Source organism: Myotis brandtii, unplaced genomic scaffold (assembly GCF_000412655.1).
Source record: "Myotis brandtii unplaced genomic scaffold, ASM41265v1 scaffold618, whole genome shotgun sequence".
Taxonomy (NCBI): domain Eukaryota; kingdom Metazoa; phylum Chordata; class Mammalia; order Chiroptera; family Vespertilionidae; genus Myotis; species Myotis brandtii.
Genome location: NW_005370354.1, coordinates 1,287,756 through 1,313,308, shown reverse-complemented (window position 1 = coordinate 1,313,308; position 25,553 = coordinate 1,287,756). Strand labels below are relative to the sequence as shown.

The window sequence follows — 25,553 nt, the reverse complement described above, 5'->3', positions numbered from 1 at the left end:
AAGGCCCAGCCTTACAAAAAGCATCGGTTCCCAAGAGCCCAGAAAAATCCTCTGGTTATGGGAAGCTGGACTGAATGAGAGAAACCATAAGCCTGGAGTGAATGAAACACGACATGGCATTGGAAATGGTGTCTGTGCACAACGGGGCTCTGCGTTGGTAATTGGAAGGTGGCAAGTTAACTTGCAGTGCACCGCTCAGACTTTCTGCGGGGAGTGGTCTGGAGGGAGGAGCGCTCACGCTGCAGCGGGAATTGGATAATCTGTGAAGGAGGAATTGCCTTGTCATCCAATTTAGAGAGGACAAAGACGTCCACCCTAGCTGCACCCTGGCTTTAAATTAACTTTGGTAAAAAGTCAGGTTTCTAAAACAAGTAAATTAGAAGGTAGTTCCATTACAAAGGCTTATCTGCTTTGTAATAAAGCCACTTTGAATCTCTGTTCAAAGAGCTCATTTAAATTTGTTTGAGGGAAGTGTAAGTTGGTACAATTCCTTTGGAGGGCACTTGGGCAATATCTTTCAAAATTTGAAATGTGTATATCTATTGGTCTGGTATTTCCTTGCCTCCCCCCCAACCCTTCACTCTATACACTGGTACCATGGGTATGTCTAGGAATTTGTTATACACATCATCTACTCAGTAGAGTTTATTATGTAGGTAAAGAAGATGCTCATGTAACACTGTTGTATTAACTAGAGAAATAAACAAAAATGGAAACATCCTAAATGTTCATTAACAGGGTTCTGATGGAACCTACCATGGCAGAGCCATGCAGCGGAATACTATGCAGATGCTAAAAGGAATGAGGAGATTCCAAAAGTGCTCATATAGAACATCTCCAAGATATACTGATAAACTATTTGATCCAGTTCTTTATTAATATAATCCATTAGATAGTTCCTGTGAAGTAGACATTTAAAACAAAGCTATGTTCCTTTTAGTTACAGCTTCCTGTTTCTCCAAATGCCCCGCATCCTATCCCTTCCTCAGTATATCTAGACCATTTTCCTCCCTCCTTTGAAGTACAAGCCAATCACCTCCAGCACCTCTGCTCCAGCTGACTTCCTCGTCGCTCTTCCCATGTTCCTGAGGATATGGGAACCCAGTTCACTATTTTTCTTTCCGCCATTACTCCTGTCACCATCCTTGGCAATTTTACACGGGTGGGCCCTGCAGCGCTTGGTTCCTCACCAAGCGCTTCCAGCTGCCCTTTCCTCCAGCTTACCTTACCCACCCACTCCTGCAGCCAGGCCCCAGGCCTCTTCATTAGCAACAAATGCACTACTCCCAAACTCCTGATAGGACTCATCTCACTTTCTGTCCATCACTTTTTATCTGTCTGCTACAACAACTCTTCAACCTCACTGGTCAATAATTGATGCTATCACCTGTTCACTGCCCTCTTTTGGAACAGTTCTTCTCTTGGCTTCTGGGATGCCTTTTCTCCTGGATTTCTGCCCACCCCAGTCTCCTTTGCTGGGACTCCTACTTCTTCCCAAACTCTAAATTTTGGAGTATCTAGGGTCAATCCTTGGACTCCCCTTTCCTATTCATTAGCTCGGTATTCTTATCCAGTTCTGTAGCATTAAGTCACACCTATGTTGTGTGACTCACAAATTTATATCCATAGCCCTGACCTCTCTCCCAAGCTCCAGACTCTATATCCACTCCTTTTTCCACATCTCCATTTGGGTATCTCAAGCTTAACACAAGCTCTCAATATCCCTCACAGAGTCTTCCCCATCAACATATAGTTATACAAAAGTGTTATTTCTCTTTTGTGGAGACACTGCATGTTGCTTATCTATTATCTATTCCCTTTTCATTTCCTAATGACATAATACTTAAGTTATTGGGGAAAGCAAATAATCCAATGTAACAAACTACATTTTCAAGCTTCCTTGAAATTAGGTGTAGTCATGGAACTGAGTTTTGGTCAATTTTACTGGGAGGATCTAAAGCAGTGGTTCTCAACTGTCTGGCCCTTTAAATACATTTCCTCATGTTGTGACCCAACCATAAAATTGTTTTCGTTGCTACTTCATAACTGTAATGTTGCTACTGTTATGAATCATAATGTAAATATCTGATATGCAGGATGGTCTTAGGTGACCCCTGTGAAAGGGTCGTTCGACAGCCAAAGGGGTCTCGACCCCAGGTTGAGAACCACTGATCTAAAAGGAGGGCCCCTTAAAAATAAGTCAAACCAGCTGGGGAAAATCACTTTGGCTAGTCCTCCTTCCAGGAATGCAAATGTGATGGCTGGAGCTATTCCACCAGCCATCTTGGACCATGAGGTGACCTTGAGGTTGAAAGTCAAATACAAGGATGGTGAAGCAGAAGGATGGAAGGAGCCTGGGTCTTGGGTTATTGTGGAGCCTCCACCTCTGCCATGTATAGCCTGCCTCTGGGCTTCTTTTACTTGAGAGAGAAATAAACTTCTATTTGACTTAAGCCACTTTAAAAAAATATATATATATTTCATTGATTTTTTTACAGAGAGGAAGGGAGAGGGATAGAGAGTTAGAAGCATTGATGAGAGAGAAACATCGATCAGCTGCCTCCTGCACGCCCCCTACTGGGGATATGCCTGCAACCCAGGTACATGCCCTTGACCGGAATCGAACCTGGGACCCTTCAGTCCGCAGGCTGACGCTCTATCCACTGAGCCAAACCGGTTAGGGCTTAAGCCACTTTTAATCTGTATTTTATGCTATATATAGCTGAACCTATCCTACCTAATAGATCAGTGTATATGACAAAATCTCATCCATTCAAGCACGGATTAAAACATGTGAAAGCCACAGATAACTGTTTTAGGACTACATTTTTAGAGAAAACATCTTGAGCAATAAAAAACACTGTTACATGATATTCCAAACTTCAATTTTTCTTTGAAAAAGTACTGGACTATTTCACTGCAATTAAGAATATCAAATGACTGGCTAGACTAGGTGACTTGAAAATGCTTTTGCTTCTTTGTGATAAAGGGGTTTCTCAAAACTCAGCCTAATTTAGGATCCCATGATTCATTCGTGTAAGACTATTAGTTTCTCAGCTTGGTAAAGGGGCTGTTGGTTTCCATGAAACAGAAGTGCTAATTTCATTAAGGGAAAGATCTTTATAATTTTTGCCTCTGATATTACAACTTTTTATATTTTTCTTTTTCTTTTACAAATGAACAAAAATGAACTTTTTTAAATAGTGGAGAAATTATTTTTCTGGAATGGCTTCTATTAAGTGTCAGTAAGTTTAGGCTAATGCATTGCAAGCAGCTTTCCCCATACATCACTTCTTTACTAGTCAGGATTTCTGTTTATCTCCCTACCTATATGTTTTTATGAACATTTATCTTCAAAGAACAAACATTAATGGTTCTTTATAATGCCATTGGTGAAAAGGTCTCTTCTCCTTTTATCTTGTTCTATTGCATAAGTTTGTTGTCTTTTCAACTAGCTTTTTATATCTCCATCTAGAGTAATTTTAGTAAGGGAGCCAAGTTCAATGTACTGAGAATTATCCAGCGTGACAATGGTATGACATCCGTGTATCTGCAGATGGGCTATTAATTTTAGGTAAAATTGGAGATTGCTCTTCTAAGAACAGGGAGTATCGCCCCATGAGGAGATAGGAGGATGGCTGCTCAGGTAGAGGGATCTGAGGTCACCAAAAGACTATTTCTGGAGTAATTGGTTTGCATCTCTGGAAACACCTTGCTGCAGAAGGAAAATATAGTCCTTGGGAGGAGTGACGCTCACTAATCCAGCAAGTCTAACACAATGTCTCGTACAGAGCATGTGCTCAGTTACTATTAAGTGAGCACATTAGTATCAGGTGGCTGGTGGGGTAGTTGCCATCTTGGGATGAAATTAACCCAAGACTTTTATATCCATAGCCCTGACCTCTCTCCTAAGCTCCAGACTCTATATCCACTCCTTTTTCCACATCTCCATTTGGGTATCTCATAGATATCTGGGTCTTGGGTTATTGTGGACCCTCCACCTCTGCCATGTATAGCCTGCCTCTGGGCCTCTTTTACTTGAGAGAGAAATAAACTTCTATTTGACTTAAGCCACTTTTAAAAAAATATATATATTTTATTGATTTTTTTACAGAGAGGAAGGGAGAGGGATAGAAGAAAATATAACTTTTTTATATCCATATCTGAGGCAGTGGAGATGCCTTCTGCTGAGCTCCCCCAGTACCTCGGGTCTGTGCATCTCACTACTCACCTCTCTGCCTGTGTCCCCCATTAGGGTGCGAGTTCTTTAGGGGAAGGGCTGCATTTAATTTCCAAAGGCCCTGTGCCCAGTCTAGTGCCTGGGACATACTGTGTTGTCGGACATGGCACTAACCGTGCATTAGGGAATGAATGAATGAATGAATGAGTGAACACAATTCTGATTGGCTTGGGGTGGGAGAGGCGGTTGGGTGTGGTCCAGCGAGCTGCTGCAGTTTAGGTTTTAGGAAGGGACGAAAAGTGCCCTAAAGGGCAAGAACAAATTTTGCAAAAATGTCATAATTTTATTCAGTGCCTAAGAGTGAGTATATTGTTTTTATTAAAATAAACTTTTTATGGTGAAGTGTTCAAGTAAGGGTTTATGTTTTATCCAATAGCTCCTTGTTCATTCCATGATGTCCTTAGTTTGTGGTTCAAACCTTTCCCTTCATGTGGTTTTCCTTCAAGACTTTTTTTCCTACTCCCTATACTGCCGCCAATCTAACCTGTCCTCACTCCACCTTGTACAGCTAACCACAGGGGGTCCGGGAGGGCAGGGCTGGGTCAACCCAGTCCTGAGTTCAGGTCCTACATCACGCCTTACTACCTCTGAGTTCCAGAGCAAATTATACTTTGCTTCTCTGAGTTTTAGTTTCCTCATCTTAATAAAATACTTCTTTGAGCTTTGGTTTTCTCATCTTCAATGAAATCTACCTTGTGGGATCATTATAAGGATTAAATGACATAAAGCCCACAGCACTGTACCTGGCAGGCAGGAGGCACCCAGGAAAGGTGGGTGTCCCCCATCCTTTTATCCCTCTCTGCCTGGAAGGTCAGAACTTACCACTCGTCCTTCCCCAATGAACTCGTATCTACTGATTGTTTGAGGCCCAGTTCAAAGATCACTTTCTCCACAAAATCTTCTCTCCAGTTGAAAGCAATCTTTCCTCCTCCCGTAGTGTGTCATCTTCTTCTGAATATCTATGGTATTTACCACTTTCCTCCCGGTGGCTAAGTGATTGCTGTGTTTTATCCCTTCGCCTGTCTACAAGTCCCATGAGGACCACCTGCCTACCTTTTAATTCCCCAAAGCACCCAGCAGAGTAACCTGCATACAGTAGGTGCTAAAATAATGAACCGAATATGTGCAGAACAGTTTTCTATATTTAGGACTTCATCACTCAATTTCCCTTAGGGTGGGGTGGCATATATAATCCATCTTTCCATTTTATCCACTTGAGTGGGAAAAAACCCTCAGGCCTCATTGCCAGTAGCTGACATCATCCAACATCCAGAGAATTCCCTGAAAATAGTTACAAATAATGACTAGTCCCATGGGCATTTACGATAAAGCTCTGCTCAAGGGGTAGTCACATTCTAAGACTCTAAGATTGTGAAAAGAAATGCTTAAACAGAGGTGGGTATTTCCTGAAGGCTGGCTAGTCCACTGATACCCCAAACATCTTCATCTTCATTACACTTCCTTACATTGTACAACATGGAAGTGACATCAATCCCAGTTATTATTATTTGTACTGGCCGGGAGAGGCCCCGAGAGTCTGCAGGAATCCTGCATGGCAATTGCCAGGTCCGAGGTTACTGAGCTAGTTCTGAGTATTTTAGATGGGATCCCAGAATCAGGTGTAAGCCGGGCTTGTCACAGAGGCAGCTGCCAGAGGGTGTGGTTTGAAGTGTCTAGAGGGAGACCTCCTGTTCCAAGCCTCCTTTCTAGGAGTGCCCGAGGGGGACTGCGGGGTGTTCAGAAGACTCATCTTTCAGAGGTTCCCATTCCAGGGGAAAGAGAACACCTTCACCGGCATTTCCAAAGCAGTCTACACCAGGCTTCCTGGAAGAATGGGCTGTTTAGCCAACGAAGTCTGTGAAGTACTGCAAACTCCGTTCCTTTTGACAATGCGTTCTGTGCTGCAGTGCACGGTACCACTGAGGCTCCGACTCCTCTGGTGAAGAACCTATTTAACTTAGAAGCTCTCCCACTTACTTAACTATGACATCAATCTTGCTTTCTTGTTGTTGTTTTTTTTCTGGGTTGTTACAAGATTCCTATTGAAATCATACGAAACTAGTATTTCATAGAGCACACTTTAAAGATGCTGCCTTCATTACTATTAGCTATCTCTGTGATGGGAATAAATGTTCAGCTAAGAACAGCACACAAAGGGACATGCATGAAGGGAGAGGAAAGTCAAGAGAAGAATAAGAAGTGTTTGAGGTGACACTTGAGGCCCCCAAACACAATGTCACAGTCGTGCCAGTGTCCGGGCCAGGGCCAGCCATGGCCATCACTGCAGACATTACTTTGACTTTGTTTCCCTGCCCAGAAAGCCCCCCAGCCATTAGCAAGGGCAGTCATCAGACTGGAAGTAGCCGTTTTGCATCTTCATGTGATCTGGTGTAGGGAGGAAGAGAAAGGGACGCTTGGGCAGCAACCCTTGTTCAAATGGATGTGGAAAGAGGAAAGAAACCAGGTAAGAGAGAAATGGGGCAACTGAGGCAACAGGGAGGCAGAAGCTCTGGCCATGGGAACCTAAGGGTGGAAGGCAAAGGACAGGAGGGAGTAGAAAGTGAAGGGTCGTGACAGGTCAGGTAGGAACTAACAAACCTACCTGCCACCAGAGCCACGAAACAGAGGCTTTGGGCTGGGGAGACGCGGGAGAGCGATCAAATGATAAAGTCAGTGAGTCCCAGCTCTGGCTTCTCAAGCCAATCTCACTAAGAGCCAAAGTGGGCTGAAGACATGGAATAGAAAGAGCTGGGACAGGTGCCCTCTTTAAGGTTTGGGTTGTCTTTCTTGCCGCTCAGTGGTAGGACACTTATTCCCATAGGTAGTTCCTGCTGTTGGGGCCCTCACTGCCCCAAGGGTCTGCATTTCCCCAAGTTGTGGGGAGAGCCCTGGGGTGACTACAAGAGGGCCCAGGCTGAGACCCCAACCCTGCTGCTTTAGGAAACATCACAGTGGTTCTGAAAGCACAGGGATAGCAGGAAAGGACCCGTGGGTAGTGCAGAAGCCAGAGCCGGGAGGGGCTGACAGGGGCTTCCTCTTATTGTCAGATGTTCTGCTTCTGGCATGCAGAGCCACTGGGAGATCTATGGCAAGCTAAGGCAACTTCGAAATGCTAGAGGCTGAAAACAAGATATGCAACCCATTTGGGAGTATCTCTCACATTGAAGGATAAAAATAGCTGATTCCCCTTCTAGGGGTACCTTTGATATCTTATCAATATCAGTGTAAAAGTCATGTAGAAACCCCAAATGTTTTTATAACTTACACGCATTGTTTATTATTCAGTGAGATGAGGGAGAGGGCAATAGGACAAGTCCCTTTATAAGAACGCAAGCTTTCCAAATTGCTGTTCCACGGTGAACTAATCCCAGAACAATGATCAACTGGGGCAAAGCTGTGCCCTGGGATAGTGCCTGGAATTCATTAGTAAATACATTTAAAAATAAATCTCTGTCAGACTCCATTTGCCCCAGGGAAATGGTTAAAATGATATGCCCGAGCTCGTAGGGGGTGAATCTCAACATATACAAATCTACCAGCTGGAATGCTGACCCTGGTCTCTCAGAGTAATGACTTGGCCGAGTCAGCAGGAACTGTGGGCGCTGAGGACATGAGCCGACAGCAACCCCGAATCAGAAACGGGTCTCTAGTTGGTTTGGGGTCCAGGAGTTACTTTAGGTCGCTTATTCCTTTGTGTAAATCAGAATATCACCAGGACATAAACCCCTCTCTGAAATTAAGGGCACACTGTAAGAGGAGTGTTGGCTGGACGTGTTTCTCTACATTGTCGTGAGCATGTGGAGGAAGCAATGCTGACACAATGGGTGTGTGGCTGTGTTTACGCTGCCGACACCATTTCTCTGAGTGGGTTACACAATCACAATGGGTTGGACCTTTTGAATGGAATAACATGATTACCCATGGTATTGCACATCTCCAATTCAAAATGAACACGATGGCAAAAACTAGACGAAAACGCAGAAAGAATAATAACTCACACAATGTCACGGAAGTCATGCAAAGAGGAAGAAAATGACTTTAAAAAAATGGGCAAGCAACAGACACTAGAAATAAAAGAAAGCCAATGCATACAATTCTAAAATCATTCTTACCTTCTTCAGTCATTGTGTCATAATATTTTAGTTTTCCATATGATCCAAGTTCTACAACATCACAGTAAAAGACACAAAGATAAGGAACGAGCTGTAATGCAAGAACTTTGTTTTTACACATTCTTAATTAATCAGATTCAGAGTTACTGTCAAACTCCTCAATCGTAACTATATAGAGATGTGCAAACACGGGCCATGTGGCAGACAGTTTTCACGCCCATCTTCAGAAATCACTGAAAACATACTATTCCACTGCGGTTAGGATGTCTGCATTACAGAACAGGGCACAGTGATTTTCACATCTGATGAAACAAAATACTCGGCAAAGGTAACCCCACACCAGGTCGACCCTAGCTCGATAATTTTTATAGAGGTGACATTCCATGAGAGAGGCTGAATGAGAACAAGGTCCGGGCCCACGGAGGCCTTGCCATGGGGGCAGCAGTCCCAGTAGTTCATGTCACAGTCCTGCTGCAACAGAACAACTTCCTAGAGATTGAGGAAGGCTACCTGGGAAAACCAAAACTGAAAAACCAGGCTCTAAACTTCCCTTTACATTTTCATCTAGCATTTTAGACAGAAAACACGGAATACTAATGGTGCAGCATACTGGGAGGAGCTGTGAAAAGTGCAGAGTGCTCTGGGAGGAAGAGAGAAGCGTATTTCCAGGGAAGACCACCTGGCTCAGACAGGTGACAGAGCTGCCACAGCTCCCAGACCAAGGCATCGCCCGTTGCTGGTGGACTGCAGGCGGCAAGAGGTGACCAGCAACCTCTGTGTGCAGATCACCAAAGGCCTGGCTGTGATGGAAACCACTGGCAGAAAGCCAGCTGTTCTGAGTCAGCTGGTGGGAGTGGCAGCTTGGGTGGGGGAAGAGATAGGGATGTGTCATTTCTTTCTTCTTTCTTTTTTTTACTTGTTCTAAAATAGAAACTTTATCTGAAAATTCCAGATTTCTAAAGCAACCTTTGTAAGCAGGTAAAAAAATAAAATTTTTCTTGTTGTGACAACACTCTCCCAATACACTTCAAGCAATTAATTAGACTCAAGAGATATCCCTGTGGTTCTGCAGAAAGCTTCCATGGCTCATTAACTTGGGCCGCCATGGAAAACCCACATATGAATCATCTAGTAATGGATGGGTTTTGTGTTTGAGATGAAAGCTCCAGCTTAAAACACAATAATATTCTTCTAGTTTATATTTATATTAGACATTCTTTATATATCCTTTTGCTACGTGCCTAAAATTTTACCTAATGCTGTTTTAACGAAATTATGCTTTCGGGAGAAAAATCACCTCATCTTTATGTTTCTACAAAAAGCAGCCAATTCTGGATTTTGTAAGACGCATGACAAAGGATGCAAATGCTTCAATAAAAAATTGAATTTTGTGTAAATAACAAGGAAGTTTTTTAATGTCTTCTGGGGATTGCCTTCAGTGAAATGTACACTTTTTTTGGCTTTTAAAAACAGCAGTCTGTTACATGCATGACATTGCATAAGTTTGGAATTGGTAAATGATCTAAATAGCTTCATAAATATTAAACATGCTCATAATGGCTTTACACACAGTGTGTGTGTGTGTGTGTGTGTGTGTGTGTGTGTGTGTGTGTGTGTGTGTGTGTGTGTGTGTGTGTGTGTGTGTGTGTGTGTGTGTGTGTGTGTGTGTGTGTGTGTGTGTGTGTGGTCTTCTAATAAGTGGATGGATTATATTAGCCAACTAATTTTTTAACCTTTACTCCTTCCCTGAGGTAAAACAGTAGAATAAGCAGCTGGCATAATCTATTATTTGCTCAGGAAACAGAATGTGGGCAGCTCTGTGTTTGCAAAATCGGGCGTAAAGCATATCCTACAGTGAAGACGCACTGTTGCATTTTATGAACCTTTTTCGATGCAACCTCTGTACTCACACAACTGTTTCCAAACTGTCACACATCTGCTTGTGGCAGAAATGATTATGCTTTGCCTAGTCTCCTGTGGAACCAGGTATAGATCAATACAATTGTATTCTTTAATTATTTTACTTTTGTGTGGTCGAAAGTGGAACTGTTTGTGCCTGGCATCGCTCACACATTCTTAATGCTGTGACAATGTCTAGATTGTTTCTGAGTTGCTTCCTTGGATGGTGAATGGGACAGAGGAACAAGAACTGAAAAGAACATGTCAAAATGGGCTAAAAATGGTGGAAGAGAAGGAATCAGAGTAGTGAAAAGCTGAATAACCATAGGCGACATAGCAACGCAAAGCACAGTGAGGAAGGAGGGCAAGGGGGCAATACCTGCCCAGGTGAAGGGAACTGTGTTTGTTGCCCACGAAGGAGAAGGCAGAGAAGAGTGTGAAGAGAACCAGCCTGCTAGAACGGGGTCTTTCACACCGACAGCAATGGGATGGTGAGACGGTGAACTCAGCGCTCCATGTTCTCAAGGGGACAGGGCAGTATCTCCAAGAGCCCAGACGCTCTCCCCTGAACCAGGGCTTCAGGGGGTGCAGGAAGAGAGGTGTGACAGGTGACTAGGATGAACACAACATACACATGTCAGTCAGAGCACACGGTGCACTTACGGCCTATGGACACCTCGTGGAAAGTGGTCTCAGCCACTGTGACCTCCAGTCAGCACACTCCCCGTGGAGAATAACCGAGGCACCAGTAGCATCACTAGGTTAGGGTTCAAACTGGTCCTAATCCAAGTTGAGTTTCTTTGGGATCAGAGGAAGTGAGGGAGTTCAAGAGAGTGCCGTTGAATACTACCTAGCAACGCCTATTACATCAACTAAGAGGCAGCCAGGATCAGAAGAGGGATGAATCACCGGGCAGTTTCTCCTGGGTACCACTTGGTGCCTCTTCTCTATAACATTTCTCTAAGAAGGCCACACAGCCTAAGAAAACATTCCAGAACCCAGTGGTTTGGGATGAGCTGTAAGCTGATCATGAATGCTGCCTATCATGGCGACCGCACTTGCTTCCATGCCATTTGGACAGCCCGGGGCCACAGGCATCCAAGCTCCCAGCTCTCTAAGAAGGGTGGAACCTTTGTCATTCCTCAGTCCACTTCCTTCCAGGTATTGTCAGCAACATCACTACCTGGCTTTAAGATCCCTTTGAGTTCTTGTCCATACTTCATAGTTGATGAGTCAAGGGAAGGGTTTTGTCTTTAGTCTCAAAGAATCTGTGAGTAAGAACTAGTTTTGTTGGCTCCTAATTTTCCTTTCTGAATGAGAGTCTGGACACAGATTCCTCCTTCCAACACTGACTTTCTCAGCTCCACTTTTGAGGTCTATTGCATTCTCAACCTCTTTTCAGCAAATCTCCTAGATAGGAGTAGCAGAAAAATAACTTCTCATATTTCAGGCCTCAAAATTCTGACAAAAAAACCACACACACACAACACAAAACAGAATCAATAGAAGCATTATGCTTTCCATTTAAGTAGAATGGAAAGTAGATGTAGAGAAATCAATGAAAATAAGTATTTATTACTTAAGTGGCTGATGGAGAAAAATATGATTAACTTGTATTGTTGTTTTTTTTAAATAAAAGAATTGCTTTATTTTTGGTATTGGTTTGAACTGAACGTGAATACCTAAAAATTAAGGCTTTCTCAGTGCAGACAGTAGCTGCTTGGTAATGACTAATACCTATCAAAGAAGTTTGTATAGCTACTAGAGTGTATCACACCCACGGGAGGATTATTTTCAGTAGTGAGTGGAAGTTGAAAATATGGACTCTGAAGCTAAGGTGTACTTTTGAACCCCAAACCTGCTACTTATTAGCTGTGTGACTTTGAGCAAATTGGTTTGACCTTTCTGAACCTCCAAGTCTTCAGCTATAAAGAGGCACAATTGTATGTACCCCTGAAAGTCATGGTGGAGAGTAGATGAGATAATGACACCCACCAAACAATCGATAATGGGCAGCTTTTTTTATTATAAGCACCACCAAGAAGAGTAAGGGAGAACCCATGGGCCATGGAGCAGAGCATTTAGACAACTTGGTATTTTACACAGGTTTGATAAAACAAATTCTATACTACTTATAGAGGTTTTAAGTAGATCACTGTTGTTCGGCAACAAGAGATATCTGCCATGTTGGGAAAGATGCTTAAAGGAAATTTCTCCATCAGTCCTGCTCTTCTACTCTCAGATCTATGGGGAATATTAAACCAAGAGCACAACCAGGGGAGCAGGATGTGACAAGTGGACTCTTCATGCATCTGACCACCACTTATCCAGCACTGGACCTAGGCACCTTCCCTTCTCATATTTGCACTCAAGCCTGTCTCTCAAACTGCACTGTCCATATTTTGGTGGCAGAGACCCTATTCCTCTCTAGGTCTCTCCCAACAGAACCTAGAACAGTGCTCTCCTCATGTTATGTGCTCCCCTATACTTTTAATGAAGTATATAAACGCACAGTCTCAAATGACAGTGAGGTTTAGGGTGCTTTGGTTTGCTGAACTTCCCTTGGACTTGCTGAAGCCAGGAATACAGACACTGGGTCTGAAGCTTCTTGACTGTTGACACCACATCATCACTATCAAGGTTAAGAGTGCTCCTGAGTGAGACAGACAAGACAGTCAATCCAGTGTGGCTTTACTGCTGATAAGTTGGGTGATCCTCTCTGAGCCTCAGTTCTTTCTTTTGCCAAATGGGGACAAGAGCAATACATACCTATTCTTAAGGCATTTTTTTGATGATCAGGTGAGAGCATGTCTATTAAGTACTTTGCATTGGGGTGCCAAAGACATCATAATAATAAAAGGCCAAGAGGCGTCATGACCAAAATGACCAAATGACCGGTCACCATGAAGTGCATGGAGCACCTCTCAGTCCCTCCCCCATGGCCCACAGGCTCCAATCGCAGCAAGACTGGTGGCTTGGCGGGGCTGTGAGCATGGCGGGGTGGCGGATAGGTGGGCAGGGCATTCGCAGGTGGGCGGGTCTGCGCGATTTTGCGTGCTGGGCCTCTAGTCCTATATAATAAAGAGCTAATATGCCAATTAGACCGGATGGTGGAATGACCTTCAGGAATGACCAGTGGGCGGGGCTGCGAGGGCCGAGGCAGCCGGAGCTGCTAGGGCCAAGCCCCTTGCATGAATTTCATGCATTGGGCCTCTAGTCTTTAATAATTGGTATCCCTCTTCATTTTCTGCCACAGGCCCAACATGAACATCTAACTCAGTCCGGCGTAGTTAAATCCTATCCAAACTCTAATTATTTCTGTGTGTGGGTACCAATGTCAATGTTTATTTTTGACATGTGCAAGTCAACAAAAACCCCTAGACTTCTTCCCTTAAACGCAAGGAAGACTGTCAAAAGAAGAACTTTTGGTTTAGTGAAAGGCTGCCTGGCTAACTTCTAAAACCATGTTTTGCAGTATTTACATTTTAGCCTTAAGGTGATATTTAAATTTGCGTATATTTTTATTATTGGGTAAAAGTGTTTGTTTTAATGTTTTGTGAATGGGTAGTATGAGAGTTGAGTACTTGTAATTTCCCATCCCACTTCCTACAAACATGGCATTTATATTTGTAGACCTATACACGATTTAAGTTTCTTACAGGCTATCTGTCTTAAACATTTTTCACTTGTTTCCTCATGTGAAAAATTTTCAACAAAATAAACGTGAATTATGAGTTAAATATTTTCTAATGCAGCCCAATTTTAAACGTTTTGTTTGATTTCATGTCAAAAAATGCATGGGCCACCAAAATTAATTGCTTTCCATTAAAAGGCTTTCTTTGGTCATTATTATTTTATATCAAATGTTCATGCCAAGGCAACTAGAAAGATTTTTTTTTTTAACTAGAAAGAAACATTAAGAGATTGAGGCTAAGTGAGGGAACAACCACAAATCCTCACTTCTTCCTCAAGTCAGAAGGAAAGGAATATATTAACCTTCAAATTCAAAAATTTCACTCAAAAAAAGCTTTGGAAGTACTGACTCATTGCAGCAGCTCTGCTCAACATTCTGCGGGGGATTGATGTTCATATGTTAAACTTCCCTAAGAGGCTCCTAACTGTGTACACATTCGCCCAGGGACAGCTGTACTCCACATGTGGTAACACATGTATGTCACACTCAAGGTGTCAACAGAGATGATTCTGCCCTACGGAGTTCTTTTCACATCCAGCTCTTCCAAATCTATGCTAATGAGTACGTCTGTTTCTTCTTGTGAGATTAAAATCTCTCACTTGGGCTTTTGGAAGCAAGGCAAGAACTTTGCAAAATGAAAATGAAGGGCTGAACTTGTGGTTAGTCATGTATCTATCAGCTATTAAGTTTCAAGTAGGATTTATGAACATATACACCCAGCTACCTCTTAGAAATTTATCACCTGATTTCCATGCCTTCCAAATCTAGCCCTTTCATGAAACAAGTTTCCTGAAAACCCAGACACAGTGGTTTGTTATTGTCTCCTCCACTCTCCACATGCATTTCCTTGTTTATTTCCATCTGCTCATATCATTCAAGGCCCCAGCCCCAAGGAAGTATTGATGCAACATCAGTGGTCATATCAGGAGTCAGTGTGATCATTAGCATCTGGCCCAGTGCCTAGAACACAGTAGGCATTCTGACAAAGCAGCAATGACCCACAGGCAACAGGTATGCAGAAGAGCAAGGTGGGCTGGGACAACATTAGAGAAGGGTGGTGATTCTGGAAAATTGGACAGTACTGCCTAAAAAGGAGCCACAGTCACACGGCTCTAGCTTCATGAGCAAATGCAGGCACAGTACTGATAGATCTTCTGTAATTATTCAAGGGAAGCCAGGTATTTGGATTTTTATGTGAAAAATCCTTATTTTTTAAATGTTGGCAACTAATTCCAAATTAAAAAGAACACACACTTTGGGTCATATTTGGCTTATCAATTTGTAACCTTTGGTTTAAAACCAGGTTGTTTAATCCAATTTTCTTGTAAATATTAACTGAATGAATGAATGAATGAACAAGTGAGACCAGCTAGCTGTTGGAACTGGGAGGGGTCCTTGCTAGGTAACCTTTCTCCAAGAAGGTCAAGGACTCTGGCTCACCTTCTTGTCACCTTCAAAGCTTATCTGGTGTAGCTACCATCTGCTCACTTCTGGCTTTGGAAAGGGCTGAGCCTCATCACCTTGAGCTCCCCTGGGACCATGAAGGTGGAGCCCATGTCAGGCCAATGGAGCTGCTACGATCCCATGACTAACTTCCTCCTTAATGCATGTCCTTGCCCAGCTAGTTGTGCCATCAGACAAGTAATTAGAGTGATGCTTGTTTGCTTGTCCTAAATCTTATTTTGGGGAGTAATGGAAGTTGCCCAGTAGGTGTAACTGTTCCCAATTATCTTGTAGGGAAATATCTGGATTATGGAAAATACAGTGGAAGGTTCTGTAAAGTAGGTTAGGATCACAGAGGGAGGTACCATATAATTATATGGGAATTATCATCCTCGAACAGTGAACAATAATGTCTGGTCATTACTGTGGATCATCCAGATGGCTCATAATGAAATGCCCAAGTGAGTCCCCAGATACTCTGACTCTTAGAAACTTGTCACCTAATTTGCAGCCTTGCTCCTCTGTGGTGTTGCTTAGCAATATCAATGGTTACTGATTTCTGTCCTGTGAGGAGCTGACTCAGGCCATATTTCACTGTAATTTACATGCTCTGGATGATCAAGCAAGAAAAATGGAATCTGGGTGTGCTGTTCTGCTGCCTTCCTTTTGAGGTGGGTTGGGGTAGGGGTGGGAGAGAGTCCAGGATAGAGCAAGCAGGTTTCTGTAAAGGACTTTTTAAAGAAAATAATGAGCAACTAAGCAAGAGAATCAACTCCAAACTGTGGCTAAAAAAAAAAAGATTTCCTGGGCTTTTATGAGTATCCTTTTAATTATGTGATTAAAAACCTCAGTAACAACCTTAAGATAATTTTAACACTGATGCTTTGTCACAATGTTCTCCCCCCACCACCCCCCGCAAGGGGATGGAAGAAAGCAAATGACAGAATAGCATGACAGCACTATCATCTATAGTTTGGAGCCTACAGACCTTCACTTGACAACTGGGACTGTCAGTCACTAGTCATGAGATCATGGGCAAGTTACTCAACCTCTCGACACACAGTGCCCACACGCATGTAACATGGGAATAATAATAGTGGCCTTGTAGGGTTGTGGTGAGAATTATAGGTACTTACATAATTGGCACATAATATGCATTGAATATATGGTAGGTATTATTAATGGCTTTAAAGCATCTATTGGTTTTCCTTCAGATAAATCATAGTGTGCCCATAAATAGTATTCTTCTCATCTTCACAAAATTGGAGTGAACCTGGGATCAGGAGACCTTATCACCATGATGCCAAATAAGGAGATCTTACAGCACGGCATAAGTTTGGGGGCCAAGAGATGTGAGTTATAATACAGATTTTACTTACTAGCTGTGTGACTTTGTAGTAAGATACTCAGCTTTAGTTTCCTCATCTGTAAAATGGGGCTAATTCTAGTATTCCCTTACTGTGTTGTTGTAAGGGGCTTTATACAGTGAATGCCTGGAACATTGGAAGTCCTCAATATGTCAGACATCATTCTATGACTGGGCCAAAGCCCAATGAGTAATGAGTATCCAGGCTAAGATAAGTCACAACAAGTGACCACCAGGATCAGAACCTTGTTCTAGCATTCTTTTCATACGTTTATTGTGGAAGAAACAGGTTAAAGAAGAATGACAAAATAATGACTCATTATGTTATGCCAAAGAAAATCTATGAATGTCATAGTCTATTGTATTATCTGATTTCAGGCCCACGGAGACTGTTGGCATTATTTAAAGAATATACAAGTCAGGGAAAAAGATAATAAGAAGATCCTTAGGTTTTTATTTTCAAAAGGAAAGCTCAAAGGGGATCCTGTTTGGAAAAGTGATGTCTAGTGCAGCCGTGGGCAAACTACGGCCCGCGGGCCGGATCCAGCCCGTTTGAAATGAATAAAACGAAAAAAAAAAAGACCGTACCCTTTTATGTAATGATGTTTACTTTGAATTTATATTAGTTCACACAAACACTCCATCCATGCTTTTGTTCCGGCCCTCCGGTCCAGTTTAAGAACCCATTGTGGCCCTCGAGTCAAAAAGTTTGCCCACCCCTGGCCCTAGTGGTTAAGAGAGTGAGTGCTGGGGTCCAACAAATCTAGATTTGAACCTGACTCCATTTTACTTCCCTTGTGTCCTTGGGAAAATTATCTAACTACTCTAACTTTCAGTGTCCCTGTCTGTAAAATGGTACCATAGAAGAAGTTATAATATAATCAGGTTATAATATAATAGAATCATGGGATTGATGTGAAAACTGAATGAGCTACTCTATATGAAATGCTCATCACAGTGTCTGGCACATAGAAGTATTCAATCAATGGTAGTTACTCCAGTTGTCATTATTATTGTCTCCATGGCCACGAACTCAGAGTACAAATGAATATTCAATAGTTTTTCTGGTATCTTCTTTTTTAGCTGGAGTTTCTAGTGAGAAAATGATATTGTCAAACATGGTGAAAGAATATGATTTGAATGGCAAAGAACATAGACTATCAGATACCATCCATGTAACACTTGGAATTTATTTCTTATTTCAGAAAAATCTGTTCAAGTTCTTCTAATAGCAAGTTTCTAAAACACATTACTAATAATTTTGTGTGTGCATGTGTGTGTGTGTGTGTGTGTGTGTGTGTAAGGGTTTAGAAAGCTAACATTTTCACTAAATGACATCTAACACCTTGGGTAAATTTTTGCATTTCTGTAAATGGAAAGATCATGTTTACAAAATCAAGCAGAAGATACTTTCTGAGTAAGTTATCAAATCTGGGATGGGGAACACAAGCATATTTATTGCTAAGTCTTAAAAATGGCAAAATATTTTATTCTCTTCCCCTGCCCCTTCAAAAAAAAAGAACTTAGGAGGTGGTGCATACAGGTAGGGCCACCATCTTCTTTCATAGAAATGTGAGCTTGGTTATAGTACACGTGACTAAGATACACAGGGCTGGGCCTAAAGTAATACTCATGTTTCTATAAGCCACACCCACAACCCAACCTGTCACAAAGCCCTATCAATTCTGCCCCCAAACAGCCTCAACTCTGTCTTTTCCATGGCATTCCCACTTCCCCTCTTACTCAGAGGCCCTGCCGAGGCTTCTGCAATAGTCTCATTTGAACTTGTTTCCTCATCTTTCTTCCCACCTACTGTCTCCCAGCACTTGTCACCAACCTTTCACATTGTTACCAGGGTAAGCCTTTCAAAATGCAAACTGAAAATACAGCTCAAAATCCCACATATACTACCTTTTTGTGTAGGGGATTTTATTAGGTCTCCTAATTTATTTAATCACTTGGAAGCCAGTTTTGAGGTTCCCTCCTGCGCACAGCATTCCTGAATGGCCCTGTCCCTGGTGTAAGTCACTTCTTCCGGTTGTGGGTTGTGTGCTCATCAAGTACCTCCACCTGTTTGCTTTCTGCCCTTTCGGGCAAGGGATCAAGAACTCATTTTGTTAATGCGGGCACCCAGCAGAGTTCCTGGCACGGGCAGGTGATTAAGAGCTGCTGGACTGAACTAAATCTGTATTTAATAGTGCTGTGTTAATCTCCTCAGCCTAGTTGCCTTCCGCACTGAGGCCTATGCTTCCTCCCAGTTTAGGGTTCTCACTCTGCAGTCTCGAATACTCTGCCTTCGGTATCCCTGTGGGGAGGGAGCCTGTGAAGGGAACATGGATGCGGCCTCAACTCCTGGGATCACCTTCAGTGCTTCTGTGAAGAGGAGAACTGACATCACCCAGCGCCACCAGGAGTGATAGCATGGCAGGGCGGTCCGGTCCCAGAACCAGAGACAGGAACACTGGTGCATAGAACGGATGCCACGTGCGCGCTGGCCAGAGAACTTGGATGTTCTCCCGAATCCCACCCTGCAGCCTGGCGGGATTTAGTGGCCTCCGCCAGACACAGAGAACCAGTACGAAATTATACCCAGCTGTGGGGCGAGCACAGCCGAGTCTCACCGCCTGCTGCACCGGGCACTTAACAATATCAGAAAGGCATACAGGAAAAGTGTCCCAGGGGAGGAGGAAAAAGCAATAAAGTGAAAAAAGAGAGAAAAAAACAAACAAAAAAACCAACCCCAACCTTCCGACCGGGGAGAAAGGGCAAGGGGTGAAGAGAGAAGTATGAGAAAGCAAGGGAATTTGAGAACAGAATGAAACTGAGGGAAAAAAAGACTGGAAGACAGAAAGGAAATTAATGCCACTGATGTGGAAGTGATTCAAACGAAAAGCGATCCTCACACTATGTATTACTCTACACTTGAGTGTTGTCCAGGATGTCACTTTACTGAACACATAGATCCCTACCACAATGGAGACAATCACCCAAACTCACAAAGAACTTAAAGGAGCAAATTGAAAGTAGAATGAATGTTCACGCGATTCTCTAAATTTCATTGGTTTTAAGTGTAAATCCACTTACCAGTATTACCACTTAAATACCATCTATATATATAAAAGGCTAAGCGACCGTCCGACCATCCGACTGGCCGGTAGGTACGACGCATACTGACCACCAGGGGGCAGACGCTCAATGCAGGAGCTGCTGAGCTGCGGTGACTTGGCAGCGGCGGTTCTCGGGTGACGCACCCCGGCACCAGAGAGGAGGGAGCCCGATTCTGGGTGCGTCACCCAAGAACCACCCTCTCACAATCTGGGACCCCCTTGGGGGATGTTAGAGAGCTGGTTTCAGCACAATCCCTGCAGGCCAAGCTGAAAGACCCCACCTGCCAGAGGGACCCTGCTCACTCCGCAGACGCCCTTTGAGCCTCGGTGCTGCCTCAGAAGTGGCCAGCCGGGGAGGGTCCAAGGGAGGTTGGCTCCAGGGTGTGTCTGGCCCATCTTGCCCAGTCCCACCCCGCCAGCCACCTTCTAATTAATTTCCTTTCAATGTGCACGAATCTGTGCACCGGGGCACTAGTATTATATAAAGTGGAACTATACAAGTGAGTTTAAAATCCAGGATGAAAAGATAGGGCAGAAGATTAAGGTATGTTTCACAGAAAGTCCAGAGTGCACCTCAGATTAAGTAGCAAATGTCTGCCAGTGAACCAGTGACCTGATGATGCAGGAGGATGCAGGGCCTCATAACCCTCAAGTGTACAAATGTTTTGGCAGGATGGAAAAATTAGAACAGTAACTGCTCTTATAGATTTTTATCAGTATGTTGGGGATAAATTTTTTTTTTTGGTCTGCCCAACTATGGATCCAGATGAAGTTGAGACTTTGGGGAAGGAAATGAGTTGAGTACCATGTCACCTTGATTTCCTTCCATTGCACAAAGGAGGGGAGAACTTTTTAAATACAGAAACTATAATTATACAGCTTCAGGATAACTTTTGCTCACCTGAAATCCAGATTGCCAAAAAGACAGGGTTTAGCAGGATTAAAAAAACTTGGCACATTGTGAATAGGCCTCTTTTAAAGGGAAAATATAGAAAAGATAATTCACTGATTTACTACTGAACCACTGTAAACTGCCTAAGAATGTAATGGTTGCAAAACCAAAAAACTTGATTTATTTGGCAAACACCTACATAGAGCTAATGAGGTGCCAGGACTGGCCCACACACTCCACTGATAACTTATGTATCAGCTGGGCACTGGGAAAATGAAAGTGCTTTTTCAGCTTCAATGATTGCCTCCATCCTTTGGTACCTGTGACAGCTGCTTTCTATCTCTGGGAACTCTGAGTCCTCCCTCTGAAGCAGGTCTAACTGCATCTTTGAGCATGTGATACGTTCAAGATGGAGCTGCAAATTTATGGATGCTCCTTTGTCCTTTTCCATCTTTGTTATGTTTATACTCAAATGCCATCAAAATCAATTTTTTGGTCACATGTCTTTGTGTCCTTTACTTGAAAACAAACTGGAGAGAGGGAAGGAGGAAGGGAGGGAGGGAGAAAGAGAGAGAGAACCCATTCCCATACTCAGAAACATTTATTTTAGTAAAACCATTCCCATTCTCTTCATGCCTCAAGTGAAATTTATTTACAATGTGCACAACACACAAGACAGATTCAATTTCAACCATCTCTGACGTTCAAATCTGAGCATAATGCTTTACTATTCCCCAAAGAGAGGAGCTCTTTAACTTGTCCCTGGGTTTGCTCTATGAGAGGCATTAAGAGCCTTCTTTTCTCTACCCAGGCATTGAAGCTACTGTCATCTTATTAAAAACACGGCCAGTAGATTGGATTTTACTCTTCTCCGAGAGAAGGTTTTCACTCCCGTTGCCTATTCGCTTACCAGCTGAGGCTGCATGCAACACCTTTCTTGCTAATTTAAACTGATCTATGATTTGGGGTAGAAAGAAAAGGTACAGCACTGTCTGTCAGGGACAACTTCTCCAGATTTTGAATAAAACAGGCATGAAAATGACTTTCTTCTGGGATCAAATGGCAATTTAGGAAAGCTCCTATTGAAGCTGTTTTTAAAAATAGAAGCATCTGAAAGAAATAAAAGGCCTGTGAAGTGGAAAAAAAATGCAGATAATCTCACAAAAATACCTCCACACAGACTGGCAAGGGCTGGATATTTACACGGACAATGAAGCCATCGGGAGACAGCGCAGAAGGAGGCCCATGCTGCTCCTGGCTCCTGGTGGAAAGTTTTGCCAGGAAAATAGCAGAGATCTTTTTCATAGAGATGACTTCCTTCCAGGCAAATAACAAGCAGGGTTTCTGATCATTTCTAATATAGCATACTAGGCAATAAAATACATTACATGAAAAAAAAAAAGAAGTTGGGGAAATAACAAGTTCTGCTGTTTGGTAAGAAGAAAAGAAACGCCAGCAAGCAAGTCAAAGTTGGATCCTGGTGTCAGCATCAGGTTTACACTCAATGTATATGCTAAAGAACTGGGAAGATGAAAAAAAAGGAGACACGAATGGCTCAGTGCACAGAGGATGGGCGAGTGTGGCTGTGATGAGAGTCCTGTGTGGGCGACTGATAACATTCAGGCTCTGAAGGCAAACTGAGGGGCTGGTGACTGAGCAAGTAATGTCACTCTCTGAACCCCAGTTTCCTCCGAGGTAAAACACAGTCATTCCCACAGCCACTGCTGAGAGAGAATTATGAGATGACTATCAGGACTTTATATCAACAATGACTTAGTCTTCTATGTTCTTCAGAAATGATTATTTATTGTTTTGCCATAATGTTCTTAAACATGCCCTTTGGGTAAATCCTTGGTACTTTATGGTTTTGTCACATTTGTGAGTCGGGTATTTATTTCTTTTATGTTATTGCTGGTCTGGAGAAAGGCGAGTGAATCCGGCACACCGATAAAGGATCTGACGTGAGTGAACTCTTCTTAAAAAATTAAATTTATTGGTGAGTGAACTCTTAACAGTTCTAACAGTTTCAAAAAATGATTTACTCTTCCCTGTGGGAGTTCCTTTATCAGTGGGGTTCTGCAGTTAATAAAAATATTTTTTTGAAAACCCACAGTCTGGGGTACAGGAAGGATGGTAAAAAAATAGATATTTGCTATTCATTTGTGAGGCTTTTCCCATCAAAATGTCCTGAAATTCAGGTCACTGAAGTTGCTCGTTCATATCCCACTGCCTGAGCCAGACTGATAAAGGACTGGCAGAGATGGTATCAGGATGCCATGTAGCCGCTGAAGAGGGAAATGAGCGAGCAACACTGTCCTTCAGAAAGGCCAGAGCCATGCTCCCAGGACACCCTGACCAATCTGGATGTAGCCGGAATGTGCTGGATATAAAGTGAAAACAGCAGAGACCAGCTGATAACATGAAGTGAATTTACCGTGGGGAAATGTCCCCGTCTTTATAATAGCAAATAAGGCAGTGAGTATGATGTCATCTTCAGACATCTCATTACAGGATTCTGATGGTTGTGTCATGAAAAAACAGCCTCAAAGAAATTGCAGAACAGGCATGGGGACCTGCTGTTCCAAACCGTCTCAGTTAAATGATCCTTCAGTTCAATTACAGGCCCACTAAGCAACTATTGTTCCTACTCTTGTGTTTCTTAAGGTATCAAGTTCACTTATTTGTTAAATTTTGCTATTACTAATAAAATTGTTGTTATAGTGGGAAAAAATGTAAATCAAAAATTGAAAATCTGAAAGGAAGGAGAAATTACTAGAATTGTAGAGAGAATGCAAGAATCCATAGAAACCGAATGAAGAGCTTCTTCTGCAGTTTCCTTCTTAAACACAGCTTAATGCCAAATTATGTGGTAGGTGCTATTTTACAGGTGTTTGAATTTGTAAAATAAAGAAATGGTTAAAACAACAAACTTCTTAGAATCTTATAATTTTTTGAATATATAAAATTAGGTCCATGTGATACAATAAAAAGATCCAACAGTATATCAAAGGGAAGAAAAGGAAAGAAAAGAAAAGAAGAACAAAATGTTGGAAAAGAAAGAGGAAGAAGTGAACAGGAGAACTCAAGAAGATGAGAGGCACAGAGCAAACATTTCCCACTGCAGCAGCAATTTCAGAACTAGAGGGAGATTCATCTAATCATCTAGCAAATATTGACTGGGCATCGACTGAATGTCAGTGCCTTCCCAGAGGCTGGGGATACTACGGTGGCCACAGCAGACACAATTGTTATTTACCTTTACACAGACAACCATCATATGAAATGGGACTTTGTTGGTCACAACCAAAGAGCCGTTGACAGGACATGGGTTAAGACAATCTACATGGCTAGAGACATACAGTTCTCCAGCAGAAAAAATGATCAAAGCAAGCACTCAATCCATTCCACAAATACTTATTGGGGCCCATATGTGCTGGGCCCTGGAGATAGGTTAGAGCCTGCCCCATGTCGTGCCATGCTGGAGATATAAGGGTGGAGACAGGCAGTGAGCAACAACTAAATCCATTCGTGATGATAAGTGTTATGGAGAAATATGGAGCAGGGCAAGGGAAACCCAGAAACCTGTTTTATTATCACTATTTTGGGGCTGACAGTTTTCAAAGGTTGACTGAGTAAGGTCTCTTTGATCAGGTGGCATTTGAAGGCTGAGTTGAAGGAAGGGAGGGTAGAAGCCATTTGGTTGTCTGGGGGAAGAAGGAAATATGCAGAGAGCCTGGGGCAGGAGTGTGTTTGTGGTTTGTGAGAAGGGGCAGCCAGAGAAGTGAAGCAAAGGGAATGACACCTGAGAGAAGGAGAGTAGGGCTGAGGGAGGAGGAAAGGAGTGGGGGAGGGCAGAGTAAAGCAGAGAAGAAGGGAAGAGGGGAGAGGCACAGAGAGGAACGTGGAGAGGCAGGTGACAGGAGGCCTTAGGGCCACTGCAAATACTAGGGCTTCTCCTGTTGGTGAGATGGTTTTGAGCAGAGATGGGCCATAATTCACTTGTGCTTTAGGGGAACCAGGATTCTCAGATGACAGGTTTTAGGGCATGTCTTTTCTGGGGAGGACTCAGGGGCACTGTGTAAAAGTTGGATCCATGGGCCAATAGAGAGTCCTTTAAAAGAGAGGAAGAAGGGGCACATCACACCTCTTCTCTGTACATCAGGAATCTGAAGAGACAGGAGGAAGGTCCCTAGGGATGGGAGAAGAAGGGGGACACATTTGACCTGCACTGGGTCTACCAGGGAGTTCCATGTTTGGGGAGGCAGAGCGCCCAGTGCTGGCTCCTTTGGAAGTCAGGATGGTTACTTAGCCCCACTTTGGCCCATGTGATGGAGGCAGAAGTCTGCCTCTGGGAACACTAAGCTTTTCCTGATAAAAAAGACTGCTGCACTGTCTTCTCCTTCCAGACTACAGATATGGTAGCGGGAGCAGCCACCCTCCTATGAGGATGAGAATGAGAATGAGAATGAGAAAAACACTCTCTGGATGAAAGAATGAAGAAACAGGACACTGATCCCTAATGGCAACTGTTTACTATTGGGCTTCCTGTTAAATAAGTAAAGTAATATTCTAAAAAACTATTGAGGCCAATTTAAAAAGGCTGTACGATTCCAAATATATGACATTCTAGAAAAGGCCAAACTATGGAGATAGTAAAATGATTAGTGGTTTGGGAGGTTGTGGGGGAGAGATGAATAGGCAGAGCACAGAGAATTTTTAGGGCAGAGAAAATGCTCTGTATGACATTACAATGATGGATATAGGATAATTATACATTTTCCCAAACTCATGGAATGTGCA

At 42.9% G+C, this 25,553-nt stretch overlaps 1 protein-coding gene across 8 annotated transcripts in view; it reads right to left on the bottom strand.

Annotated features, from left to right (window-relative positions):
* SLC24A2 (solute carrier family 24 (sodium/potassium/calcium exchanger), member 2) overlaps positions 1 to 25,553 on the bottom strand; it is a 222,100-nt gene that overhangs the window by 57,082 nt on the left and 139,465 nt on the right. For 5 of the 8 annotated variants that reach the window (XM_005879940.2, XM_005879942.2, XM_005879944.2 and 2 more), the window contains one exon: positions 8,353 to 8,403. The exons of the other annotated variants lie outside the window; for them this stretch is intronic. In XM_005879940.2, coding sequence (XP_005880002.1) covers positions 8,353 to 8,403 — 51 coding nt within the window. The remainder of the gene's footprint in view (positions 1 to 8,352; positions 8,404 to 25,553) is intronic. 8 annotated transcript variants of the gene reach the window in all.